Source organism: Aplidium turbinatum, chromosome 14, assembly GCF_918807975.1.
Source record: "Aplidium turbinatum chromosome 14, kaAplTurb1.1, whole genome shotgun sequence".
Taxonomy (NCBI): Eukaryota; Metazoa; Chordata; class Ascidiacea; order Aplousobranchia; family Polyclinidae; genus Aplidium; species Aplidium turbinatum.
The window spans coordinates 19,389,867-19,403,816 of record NC_137485.1 but is presented as its reverse complement, the minus strand read 5'-3'; the positions used below and the strand labels follow the sequence as shown (position 1 = coordinate 19,403,816).

Below are 13,950 nucleotides of genomic sequence, written 5' to 3'. Positions count from 1 at the left end.
TGGACGATGTGGCGACTACAGCAAGGGGTAGGACTCCCTTATGGCGCGGAGAACTTCCGGAAAATGTCGTTCCCATGAAAACTGATGTCGCCACATAAATTCATCAAGATACCCAGGTATCATGTGCCTTGTGGTGCCACCAATTCTTTTGAATTTCCGTTTACTTTTCAACCCCAGATTTTCATTGTGGTTCGTATGAACCCCTGCGGCCGAAACATAATGATGGTGATGGTTTGGTGGCAATATCCAAGATCTAAAAAAATACGAAAGCAATTTTAAATAAATTTCAACGTAAAATGCTTGCTGCAACGGCTTCCATATAGAATTAACAAAAACATGTTAAATTGGTAAATTTAATTTTAATGGATGCATAATTCTTTTGACATGAGCCATCGTGCTTTTTGAAAGGCAGCTGTGCAGTTAAGTGGCGAGGTCAGTTGATTGTTTTTTTCTGCTTCCAAAGTAAATTTAAATGGTTAACTGTTATTAACAGTTTCTACACTATGAATAAGTTGTATCAAGTGGGACCTGGCATGAAAGTTTAAGCCATACGGTTGGGTCTGATGCTATCACAACAGAAAAGCACATTGTACTGTGATATGTTTTCAGACAAGCTGAACACAAGCTGGTGGTTAAATAACCAATGGGACTGTGCAAGCAATCACTTTTGGGACATATTCCGTAGGTTATTTTAAGGCTGAAAGGAATTCTTTTTCACTTAAAAAGTATTTTTCACTTGGGATGTAGGTAAGGCTATTGCTTTATTTTCTTAATCTTGAAATCAATTCATTGAACCTTTAAAGTGTGTTATTTTAGGTGTCCGACAAATTGTTCGTAAGCAATTGTTCGTAAGCAATTGTTCGTAAAACAATTGTTCGTAAAATTAATTCTTCGTAAAACAATTCTTCCTAAAGCATTTTTTCGTGCATGCAGTTAAAATTTGATGTATACGAAGAAATGCTTTACGAAGAATTGTTTTACGGATTTCATTTTACGAAAAACAGTTTACGAACAATTGCTTACGAACAATTTGCCTATAACCCTCATTTTATTATGCCTGAAAAGAAAAGCGGGTCTTTTTATTGATGAAAACCAAGAAAACAAGTTTTGCTTCTTCTTCTCTTGAGTCTCTTTCATTTCATCATACCCTTGACAATCAATTGATGTATGTATCTAGCAAAGTGTCCCATGGGACACAGCCCCTTGTCTCATTGATCATGTATGTAAGCAACCTATGGGACAGTTGACTGACACTTTATAATGATGGAAAAAAAACAATAAAGAATATTAGCCTACAGTCATCACTGTTTTGATTTCATGTTATGAACCAAGGCTAAACTTTGCAATAAAATTGCTTTAGTTCATGATTTGCTTTAAAATAGCGTTTAACAGAAATACTGTCATTTTCGTCCCATAGGTGCCACATCTCCCCTACACATTTTTACTCTCAGTACACCTAGTCTACTCAAATGTTTAATCTAGGGCCTACATGCACTTTATGTACTTAATCCAATCCATTTAATGTTTAACATAATCTACGTTAAGTGTTTACATGTTAGTGTATGTCATTTTAAAATAGAACTACAAGAAACACTCACTAGACAAGTTAGAGTATGCACCCCATTCATCGGAATGAATCTCTGTTCCTGGTGCGATGTGGCGTAGAATTTCTGCCTCCAGTGTAGCCCTGTCCCACCGCGGTACCATTACGATGAAGCATTCTCTAATAGCACAATTTTACTAGGGATATCTACAGGCATTGAGAAGCAAAAGAACGTGCCCGAAGGAGGGTGGGTTAAATAAAAGTGTTGTCAAATATTCCTTCAAATCCCAAGCCCAAGTTAGTGATATTGCTCACTTGCTCGAAAGTAGTTGACGAGGCGTAGGCCTAGTTGTAGTGTGTAAACATGCACATAATATATAACTTACTTTGTTGTGGTGTCAATCCCACCGAAGATCCACTGCCGTGGCACTGGGCGCCCTTGTGGATTTCCTCGTTTTCGTCTGGCCACCAAGGACTCATCGATAGCGACGATGTGGCCAAGTCCACCGATTTGACGTTGATTCCTCAACAAATCTTCCGAACAGATCTGCGCGTTATCAACAAATGGCGAATATTCGTGTTCATCAATAGTGATGATGTGGCCTGAAACAACATACTATGCTTTTCGTATAAGCACAAATATTAATTTTGTTGTTCCAAGACCGCTTGTGTTTGAACATTTTGCTTGGAGACCTCAGTGTAACTATAAAGAAACACGAAGATTTAATTTTTCTACAACAATTGATGAAAATGGAATCACGGATGAAAACAAAATGATTCAAACCTTTTTTAAATAAAATAAACATTTTCGTACTCGTCCATTTTGTGATGTTTGCTGTTCGAATCATGCGTTCCAACAATGGCAACTTATACATAGGCTACAGCCCATGCCAACCTGCAAGCTTTCAATTTGACTGGAGGCCAATCTGCTAAGCTTGATAGAAGTTATAATCGCTAATGTAAGTTTTCAGTGTGAATCCTTGTTGAGAAATATAGTTTTTATGTATGTTTGTGTTATTTTGGTGTACGGTACTCAGTGAAGCTGTTATCATGCAACTATTACATTAAATTTTGTCTCTTGTGCTGGAAATCCAAAAAGCATTTGGCTACATTGGTAACAAGGAAAAGATTTGTCATTTCCAAAAAAACCAAGAGTTTTAAAGTGATTTAAGATTTAGCGCTCACTCTCACATTTTGAAAATTTATTTTTTTAAAACCATCATTCCAAAAAGAATTAAAGTACATTTAGCTTATAGTTTAAAACAGTGTTTCTCAAACTTTTTTAGTCCATCGCCCCCTTTTCGTTATTGAAATAAAATTTCGCCCCCTTAATTCTGTCAAGTAAAGTAAACATTGATAACACTGGGGAACAATTTTGAAATATTTTTTTGTTGACTTTGATTTTGCACTTGATTTAGGCTAATTCCGGCGTGCTGATTTCAAAAATGCCACCAGTTTTTTTCTATCACGTCAAGTTTTTGCTCTACAGCATACATCCAAAATATGCAACTTTTCACGAGTTTAGCCGTGTTGCTTTTCCATACGTAAAAGGAATGCACAAGCTAATCATATAGTGAATTATATACAAGGAGGTTCAACTGAGTTATTAAGTAAAAAAGGCACATGCATCGATTTAGGTGGATGCTAGGCTATTTCCCCATTTTTGGTAGGAGGATGCAATCATCCAACGAAACTAGATTACCGTGGTAAAATTGAAGTTAGTTGCTTTCCATGTATGTACTACATGTTTGTTTGTTAGAATACTATCTTGTCTGCGTCTGCTGTTTCTCGTCGTCAGTGTCTAAATAATCCGGATTCCTTTTGCTATATTTGCAGCAGTTTTACTATTTTTAGCCAAAGAAAAGACGTCATTTGTCAAACAAGCCTACTTCACATATTTTAAAAATAAAACTTGGTGATCAAAATAAGTCTTGGGCACCCCACAAGGTATGCAAGCAGTGTATCGAGAGTTTGCGGATGTAGACCAAGGGAACACGTGACAAATTGGCATTCGGTAGACCCATGGTTTGTGGCGAGAGCCCAAAGATCATTAGTCTACACAGTTACTTTTGCTTGGTGCAAACTTCAGGGTATAAAAAGAAAAACAAACGTAAAATTGAGTATTCAAGTCTTCCATCAGCTATATGTCCAGTGCCTCATTCAGTTGAAATCCTAGTTCCAGTTTTCGTTCAAACACCTACGCTGGAAGATTTGGATCATGATGAATGTTTTACTGATGAATCAATCATTCTTTATTACAAAAATACATGGAAAATCAGCAGAGCCCAATTGGCATATGCATTTCGCTCTAACTGTAGAGCATCATTACTCATTAGTGCCTTATTCAAATAGAAACTAAACTGTAACTGTAACTAATACAATAACAACAATAAATAATATAATAATAATAATATGTAATAGAAACTAAACTAAACTCTAACTGTAGAGCATTATTAGTGCCTTATTCAAATAAAATCTATTTGACTAAGGCACTAACGATGCTCTACAGTTAGAGCGAAATGCATATGCCAATAGGGCTCTGCTGATTTTCCATGTATTTTTGTAATAAAGAATGATTAATTGATACTTGATGGAGAATCGCTGGCCTGCTGCTTCTTAGTCAGGAGATCCCCTAGCCTATCCTAAATTGAAATCAATATATGTATTGTTTTAGTGATGGCAGGCCTAATGATGAAGATTTTGAAATTGAAGACGATTCAGAACGTGGTGTATTCCATCAACATGAGTTGAATGATTTGGCACGAGATTTGGAACTAGGAAAAAATCTTTGGAACTCTTAGCATCCAGATTAAGTTAAATGAGAAAAATTTAATTTGAAAAAGAGCGAAGGTATCATACTTTCGATCGATAGAAAGTGCGTTATTACCGTACTTTCGAAGTGACAGTAGCTTTGTTACCGAGATCTGACCTTAAACCTGGTGATCTCAATATTCTACATGAGCCACTTGTTGACAGAGAGAAAATTATTTTCCCACCTCTCCATGTAAAGCTCGGCCTAATGAAGCGATTCGTTAAAGCATTGCCAACTGAAAGTGAAAGCAACTGTTTCAATTACCTCGTTTTGGCTTTTCCTGGCCGGTCAACACAAAAAAGTAAGACTGGTGTATTTGATGGTCCACGAATTCGGCAACTGATCAAAGATGAACGTTTCAGTGGTTCAATGTCAGAATTGGAAGAAAATGCGTGGTTATCATTTAAAACTTTGCCAAGGGGTTTCTTGGGAATACACGGGCAGAGAATTATATCGAAATGATTCAGAAGCTATTGGAAAGCTACAAAGAACTCGGCTGCAACATGAACATCAAGATGCATTTTTTGCATAGCCATCTTGATAATTTCCCGGAAAACCTAGGTGCGGTCAGCGATGGGCAAGGAGAAAGATTCCACCAAGATCTGAAGGTGATGGAGGAAAGATATCAGGGAAGATGAAACTTGCATATGCTGGCTGACTATTGCTGGAGTATTAAGCGAGACTGCCCATAGCTTGAACATGCCAGGAAAAGCTACAAGCGTAAATTTTGCCCTAAAAGTCGCTCTTTATTTGTCCTGCAGAAGCAATATCCGTTTTAAGAAATAGAATATAGCTGTACAAATGTTTATTTGAAAACCATGGAGTTACTTTCGGTTGCTTGTAGTTGTTAAAACGTTTTATACAATAAACGCAGATGTCTTAAATGTTGTACTTTTTGTGGGTTATGAGACAAAGTGGTGGGTGCATAGCTCAAAAACGTGACGTGATAGAAAAAAACTGATGTCATTTTTGGATTCAGCGCCCAAAAGTTAGTCAAAAACAATTGTTAGATCGAAGTCAACAAAAATTGTGTTCCCTTGTGTAATTAATAATAGAGTGATAGCCAAATTTACTTTTGGGAATTTAATCAACAAAATTGACAGCAACATAATAATGTTCAATGGGATAGATGAGCTTGGCGACTTTTACGAAGTCTTGAAATGTTTGGCGACATCTTCGTAAGATAGAGTCGACGATCATCCCGTTTATGAACTAGCAAGCGATTTCTTTGCTTTGAAAGCATCAATGTCACAGCCGAAAACCCCTTTTCAACCATATATAAAGTAGGAAACGACAAAACCCACATTCTAGTTTCTTTCCAGAGAAGCTCATATTTGCCAGCAACCTGGCACCAAAACAAATCGTCTTGATCATTTCTGAATTTCACTCTTTTGCATATCAATGAACTGCTCTTGAAGTTCTACTTCTACAGTAGCCTATGTCTGTAGGTTCGGTAGAAAATGGTTGTACCACCCAGTTTGGAACATGGAGGTCCACGAGATCTGTAAAGCGAAGTTTCATGTCTTTATGAAGCATGTCTAAATGTGAGCAGTATTTTTGCTGTTGCTCTTCTGTAATAACATTCTCGCTCAAATTGGGAAACTGAGTTAAGACATTTTGACCTGCGCTTTTATCTTGTTGACGCATTTTATCACAATATTCAGTGATTTATGCAGTTCAGGACTGAGATTATGGGCAACCAAATGCTGACGGTAAATTATACAATGTATTGCAATAAGTCCAGGAATTGCTCTTTTCATCAGTGCAATGAACCCTCGATGATTTCCAACCATTGCCGGAGCACCGTCAGTTGCGCATTGTAGAATATTGTTCAGCAGAATACCCTTCTTTTCGAAGAAGATTTTCAGTGCATTAAAGATGCTTGATGCCCGAATATCTGTAGGAAGACTGAGCGCAAAAAATTTCTTCTTGTTCTCATATTATGAACAAAACGCACATATCCAAGCAGCAGCGATACATTGTCGGTCAAGTTGGATTCATCTATTTGCAGTAAATGGTTTGCGCGTTGTTCTGATATTAGCCGGTTGGACTATTATTGGTGGTATGATAAATTCGCCCCCTTCGAGTGTTTTCGCCCCCCGATCGCCCCCTGGAGCTCTAAATCGCCCCCAGGGGGGCGATTTTGCTCACTTTGAGAAACACTGGTTTAAAATTAATATCACATCAGACTCCAGTCATTTTTGTACGTGTGCACGTTGGCAAGGCCTGTGGAAGTAGACAGCTTATAGCTATGGTCAGTGGCATACGCACTACGCAGGGGGGGAATTGGGCCAGGACCCCACCCTTCAAAAAAAAATTTCTTTTTTTAGTGTTGTGATTATGTAGTACAAACATGTTAATGTTTCATAGTGGTCATGACCAGCAGGGCCGTATTAACTGCCCCCCTACTCCCGGCCGGGGGAGGGCACGGCTGTTTAGGGGCCCACTCATAGTTTATTTAATGATTTTTGGCAATGGCTAATGTAGGTCTAACCATCTATTGAGAACAGAATTTTTATGCGTGTTGATATCGGAGTTTGCTTTATTTGTTTGTTTTACGTGTTTTTTTATTTTTCTTTTTTTACATGTGCTAGCTATTATTATGGAGAAATCGATTCTTAATAAATTACGCGAAGAGGTTAGATTGTTGTGCAAATGCCTGCACCCTCAATACGCGTGGTTCATTGAGTTAAGTAAGCCAATTACGTCGTCTATATAAATCATTATTTGCGACGTCAAGAAAATTATAGCATATTGTTTGTTTGCAATGCAAAATCTGTCCAAATTAGCAGCCTAACCTGGCTGCTGCTAACTAAAAAATTATATATTGCCAATGCAAGCTGAGTATGGTAGGCTAATCTTATATAATATAACCGGGTCTGCTACTATTCGGCGAGTCCGATTCGACTAATCCGATTCGGCGAGTTCCCTATTCGGCGAGAGCCTTTTTCGGCGAGTGCCCTATTCGGCGAGTTTTTGAAATTTTATTTTTAAAAGGGAGTTATCGGGTACCGTAGCCTAATTAGTAATTATAATTGCCGTTTTTACATCGTTAAACGTTGAAATCGTGCAGAAAGGAATAAAAAGAAAATGTTTGAACTATTAAATTAAAATTCGTTATGACAGTTCAGTTGAGTTGTTTTTATTTCAGACCATCATATGAAAAACAATACAGGTCAACATAGCAAAGGTAGATGCGACAAAACGCGAACGTTAAAACGTGCTTGAATTCGTCATGTCAGTTCAGTTGTTTTTATTTTTGATCATGGTATCAAAAACAATTCACGTCAACATAGCAAAGGTGTAGAAAAAGGTAGAAGCGACAAAACGCGAACGTTAAAACGTGTCTGTGACCGAAGTAAGTTATTGAGTTGAAAGAAATTTGGCACGGTCGCAACACCTTCAGAAAAATTTAAGAAATAAAGGGAAAATAAAAAAAAGAAAATGTTACAAAAAAAAAATCCTGTTTAATGTCTATAAGTTAGTACTTTTGAATAGTTAAAATGATTAGTTTGGATCAACAAATGTGTGGCCTACAGCTTGGATTGAAAGGAAATTATCGGGTACCGTAGCCTAGTTATCCCGACCAGCAGAAATTGCCGTTTTTACATCGTTTTAACGTCGCTAAACGTTGAAATCGTGTAAAAGAGAGAACTTTGATGACTAGAATACGTTGAAACTGGGAAACATTCACAGAAGCCCTTCGATTTGTTCCAAGAAGCCATTTAGCCTAACAGTTCATTTGTACATTGATTCAACGTCTGAATACATTATCTTAAAAATGCATAATCTTAAAAATGCAACGTATCGAAGGGCTTCTGTGAATGTTTTTCAGTTTCAACGCAGGCCTTAAAACTCGTGTTTTTTTCCGGCAGCCATCGTGGCCTACCGAGAGCTCCTCGGCGGCCAAATCTGCGTGCTTGGAGGCCAAAATACAATAACCATAGCACAAGTAAATAACATTAAACTTGCAACAATGCTAAAATGATCACTTAGCGTTGTTGAAGTCTGGGCGACGTCCTGCAATAGAATCGTTGTACCACGCATTAAATGCTTTATCGGGATTGTAATCCAGTATTGCGGGACCATCAAACGACACTAAATTGTTTTAACTGCTCGCAGCTCAGTAAATTGTTTCAACTGCATACCGCCTTTCATAAAACCTGACCATTTATTCCTTATTCCGTTATGATGTCATCATTGAGGGTGTGAAGTCACTAACCCACAGCGTTTTCAACTATGAAGACACGCGTTTTACCCACGGATGTCAACTAACCTAGTTCTCCTTTTTAACAACGATTCAATATCCGACAACATTGAATCGATATAAAAACGACAATATTGCCAGCCGATGTAAATTAGCACTTCGGATTAACACTTCGTTAAAATAAACATTGGGAATTGCAAACAAGACTTACAGCGCTGGTGATCGCAGCTGGATATATTCAATATATACAACAGTGGTGACTATGATGCGCTGACTTAATTCTGCGTCACTCTTTGATACTACATATTTTCGACATTTAATCCACGATCATTCTATTGCGAAATTAAATAATTGGCTAGAAGAAACCGGCGGCCAAACTTGGCCGACGGTAGAGGTAGCACAGGCGGTCATTCAAGCACTACTTAGCGGCCATGGCCGCGATGGTCGCCGGCTGCTTTAAGGTTTGCAACGTATCCTAGTCATCAAAGTTCTCTTTTCTACACGATTTCAACGTTTAGCGACGTTAAAACGATAAGCCACACATTTGGTGAGTCTTTTCATTCTGTTACTACAATGTAAAAATGAACTGTTAGGCTAACTGGGTTCTTGGAACAAATTTTTGCTGGTAGGGATAACTAGGCTACGGTTCCCGATAATTTCCTTTCAATCCAAGCTGTAGGCCACACATTTGTTGATCCAAACTAATCATTTTAACTATTCAAAAGTACTAACTTATAGATATAAACATGATTTTTTTATGTAACATTTTCTTTTTTTTATTTTCCCTTTACATCTCAAATTTTTTTGAAGGTGTTGCGACCGTGCCAAATTTCTTTCAACTCAATAACTTACTTCGGTCACAAGCACGTTTTAACGTTCGCGTTTTGTCGCTTCTACCTTAAAAACAACTGAACTGACATGACGAATTCAAGCACGTTTTAGCGTTCGCGTTTTGTCGCTTCTACCTTTGCTATGTTGACGTGTATTGTTTTTGATATGATGGTCTGAAATAAAAACAACTGAACTGACATAACGAATTTTAATTTAATAGTTCAAACATTTTATTTTTATTCCTTTCTGCACGTTCAGCGACGTTAAAACGATGTGAAAACAGTTAGGCTGCGGTACCCGATAATTACCTTTCAAAAATAAAATTTCAAAAACTCGCCGAATAGGGCATTCGCCGAACAAGGCTCTCGCCGAATAGGGAACTCGCCGAATCGGACTAGCCGAATCGGACTCGCCGAAACGGGCCATTCCGAATATAACCAGGGGTTTTCCTAGCATTTTTCTTGGGGGTCCCAACCTGTGTTGTTATGGGCAAAGTATATAGGCTACACAAGGAATCGGTGTAGGCTAGCAGACAGTACAATTAGCAAGTGGACAGTCAATGCAGCCTACAATCGGAAATAGAAGCCATAACATGAAACCTCCTCTCCATTTCTCGTAATCTCTGCTCTCCTTCTTACCATAGAACTTCGATTGCAGCAAGCCATAACTCTGGTACAACAATTTCCATGGTTTTAACAGAAGTTTCATTGAGTGGTAAAAGTTAGGCCAATTCAATTGGAGAGTCACGTCACATGCGGACTGTGGACATCTATGATGACAAAAAAAACAAAATGTGTCATATCATTCCTTTTTGCCGTATTTACAACAAGCTTAATTAACTTTCCTATCCATTATTGCCGATATAATTGAGCTAGGCTAGCCTATTGGGAAAACAGCGTTTGTCACCAATCTATCTTCGTAGTTTTTATAGTTCGGTTGTGAGAAAGCTGTTCACCGTTCAATCAAAGCTGTTATTCAGCCAGAAGAGCTAAAAATGAAAGCTTAAATGAGCCCCCTCCCTTCATCATGCTTTTTTATATTTCGGGGGCTGAGCCCCCCCCTGGGAAGGCAACCCTGAATATAACCTACTGGTTATTCATGGCAAATGGGCATTTTTTTCAAAATTTGTTTTCGTTTCGAAAAGCATTTCAAATGGCCCCCTTGAGAAAATCCTGCGTACGCTACTGGCTATGATTCCAACATTACAGTATGCTACTTTAAATGAAACATCTTCAAATAAACATTTTTAATGCCAAACACGCCTTTCGTGAATACGCTATGCCTTACAGTTACACACTATTGATATTGAGATCACGTCCTTGCAATGGACAACATGCAAAAGCCACATTAACTGACAAACCTTGTGTAGAAACACCATCCATTGCACAATTGTTGTAGGACCCACTTTCGTGTAATCCTGAATTCCTCTTTGTGGTAAATCGTCTTTTGCCCAATGGAAAATTAATTTGATTTCCGTTTTGAGATCCAAATTAGATTTTTCGAAGAAGGAGCGTTTCCGAAGTGATGTTGTTGTTCTGCAGGTCTACACGAAACATATGTAGGAACGGCTGATGAAATTGTTACAATTTCAAATCCTTACTGAAACATTCGCCTTAAAAATGTGATGTCCCTACTTGTGGCCGGATCAAGGCGAGAGGTAAGAGGTTGCAGCCAGTTTTACAAAGATCAAGTTATGTGATCTTTGTAAAACGCAATGTGGAGCTGAAACAATTTCATGACCTACTCAGTACCAGGCCAAAGGGGAGCTTAGTCATGCGTCCACCCCAAAGCAGTGCAATTTTTTTTCAAGTTGTCTCCTCCTTTTACTCGTTCAATCACATGATATCAAGCTTAGATATCGATGCATATTTAAAGTTAGTAGAGGAGTTGCGGGGGTAACGAATCTTGGTCAATGCAGTTTTCCTAAACAAAAGTATGCCTCTTACCACTACATTTATTCACTCAAGTATGATACTGTATGAAGTTAAATCCCAGAGGTTAAATCTAATCCCCAAGTTAAATCCCCATCCCAGAGAATGTACAAGGATGAGGTAAAGTACGCCTTGGTTGCATGCAAATGATGACTGACAATAAAAAAACTTTATTGATGTAATCTATTGAATATCGAGTTTCTGCAGCAGCATTCATTTGAAATAGCCGAAAACGCTGGATAAATAAGAAATGACTGAGCCCTTCAGTTGGGTGCTACTATTCAGCGAGTGCAATTTGGCTAGTCCGATTCGGCGAGAGCCCTTTTCAGCGAGTTTCCTATTCGGTAATTTTTCAATTTTCATTTTTAAATTATGGGGTACCGTAGCCTAATTATCATTGCCGCTTTTACATCGTTTTAATGTCGCTAAACGTTCAAACAACCCCCTAACCCTTAACCCCTAACTCCAACCCCTAATCCTAAAACGGCAATGATAATTAGGCTATGGTACCCCATAATTAAAAAAAAAATTCAAAAAATCGCCGAATAAGGAACTCGCCGAAAAGGGTTCTCACCGAATAGGGCACTTGCCGAAACGGGCCATTCCGTTCAGTTGGGGTGCGGACAGTGGTTAATATCGCCTAGTGTGATGTAAGCCATTGAATATTGAGCTTTTGCAGCAGTATTTTAATCACTTTTCTTTTCAAATAGCCAAAAAACATTAGGCAGACTAAAAATGAGCGAGCACCTGAACAGCCGTGCCCTACCGGTAGCTGTTGGTAGCCTACGCAGAGGGAGTATATTAGGGCTTTGCACGATTGAATACCGAGCTTCTAGAGCAATCGTTCATCTTTCTTGTTTTCAAATAGCTAAAAACATTGTATAAGCTAGCTAAAAATAAATGGGCTGCTAAACGACAGTGGGCTACCCTGCCGGGGGGTACCGGTGGCTGTTAAAACTATTCCGATTATGAACTAAAAGTACATTAAACTATTTGGGCAAATGAAAACGTAGACACAACTTTGCGCTGTGGAGCGTTAAAATGAAATGAAGTGGTTCATAACTGGGTGGGAAAGCCACCCCTTTTAAACTTTTCTGGATCCGCTTGTAGACACATCAAAACTAGCATAATCTGATGCTAATTTATAAGGCTGTTCGAAACAAAAATATTTTGTTTCGAAGCGAAATTCCTCTTCTTAGTTTCTTTTTGAAATAATTTCTGAGTGAAGAATTTCGTTTCATTTCGAAATTTAAGCCATTCGGTTTCATTCTGCGTTTGAAACAAAATATACAAAAATTTGGGAATTTAAAAAGTGCCAAAAACTCATGCATCGAAGTGAATTCGCATTAAGGCTGTTCGAAACAAAAATATTTCAAAATGTTTCGTTTCGAAGCAAAATTGCTTAAATTCTTGATTTCGTTTCGACCAAAAATTATTTATCTTGGTTTTGTTTCGGAGTAAAACATCTTTAGAAAGATTTCGTTTCGACTTGAGAAAGTTTGTTTCGAACAGCCCTACTAATTTATTCCATTTTTTAAATCAATTTAACATGCACTACCTTTTCTTTGCAATGCCAAAGTTTCCCATCCGCCAGGTTTCTTTTCACTCTTTCTGCCATATCGCTTCCACACTTACCATAAGTATGTCGTGTCAAAAGTAACCCATGTTGCCTCAACCAACCAATTGCACTGGTAGTGCTTAAAAACACTCGACTTTCGTGCATTTTGTCATATTACTAAAATTGGGAAAAGCCACAATCGCGCTGTCAAACAAGTAACACAAGTGAATTAGAGTCCCAAATTTTAGTATTTAAAGCTTCAAAAAATTGTTGAAGGTTGTGATGTCATATTAGGAAGAAAGCTGCATGATGTCTTTGAAGTGACAAGAAAAGAAAAACTGTTGAGATCAACAGAAAGATCAAGCAAGCTTTTTAACTTGCTCGATCTTTAAACACGATCATGCTGCTAAAAGCGAAACTCAATCTATTGCAAGTTTCTTTACCATCAAAATGTGTTTTTAAAATAAGACGTTTTCTCAATTTCCCCACCCAAAAAAAAAGCAAACCTGGACAGATCTGTAAGTGGAGAAGCTGATTAATTTTAATGATTCCGCCTCAGATCAATCGTGAGGAAATTGTCAGTGTCGAGACATTGGCGTAGCCAGCCCAAATTATTGAAGGGGTCAGACATTTTGACTGGCATATATTCCATATATTTTTCACTGGCATATATTCCAGCAGTTTCTGTCATAACGGAAATTTCAAGACTACTACATGGCAACATGGTACTGAAAAATTAGCAGTACCTCTCTCAGTCTCAGTTGCCACTCTCTTGTCATGAAAAAGTACTAGATTTGACTGAAAAAAACACTAGATTCACAAAAAAAACACTAGTATCATAAATACACGATCATTTACATGCACAATGTATAAAAATGACAGCCAACACAGGCCTCGAAATTCGTTTTTGTTGACGACGAACAAACGTGTCCGGTCTGAACAGCTATCTCGGCAGACAAATTAAGTCTCACAGCGGACACACCAGTTTTAACATCGATTGTCATGCTTAATCACTTTATCTTGACAATTCTTCGCCATTTGAGAACTATACAGTAGATACGGTTTAGA

At 38.0% G+C, this 13,950-nt stretch overlaps 1 protein-coding gene across 1 annotated transcript; it reads right to left on the bottom strand.

The window, feature by feature from the left end:
* On the bottom strand, positions 1-13,171 carry LOC145783669 (uncharacterized). The gene is made up of 6 exons (XM_082595557.1): positions 12,883-13,171; positions 10,754-10,936; positions 10,032-10,162; positions 1,930-2,146; positions 1,599-1,723; positions 1-253 (listed from the first exon to the last, which is right to left on the bottom strand). The coding sequence occupies exons 3-6, from the start codon at positions 10,099-10,101 to the stop codon at positions 168-170; spliced, it is 498 nt and encodes a 165-aa protein (XP_082451683.1). The 5' UTR covers positions 10,102-10,162; positions 10,754-10,936; positions 12,883-13,171; the 3' UTR covers positions 1-167.
* Between the last annotated feature and the right edge of the window lie 779 nt (positions 13,172-13,950).

Excerpts from the sequence above, each read along its gene's own strand:
- LOC145783669 (XM_082595557.1), bottom strand. The coding sequence starts at position 10,101 with ATGAAACTTCTGTTAAAACCATGGAAATTGTTGTACCAGAGTTATGGC. Across the intron at positions 1,724-1,929 it reads GGGATTGACACCACAACAAA|AGAATGCTTCATCGTAATGG; the intron begins GTAAGTTATATA and ends TTGTGCTATTAG. Across the intron at positions 254-1,598 it reads TGCATACTCTAACTTGTCTA|ATCTTGGATATTGCCACCAA; the intron begins GTGAGTGTTTCT and ends GTATTTTTTTAG.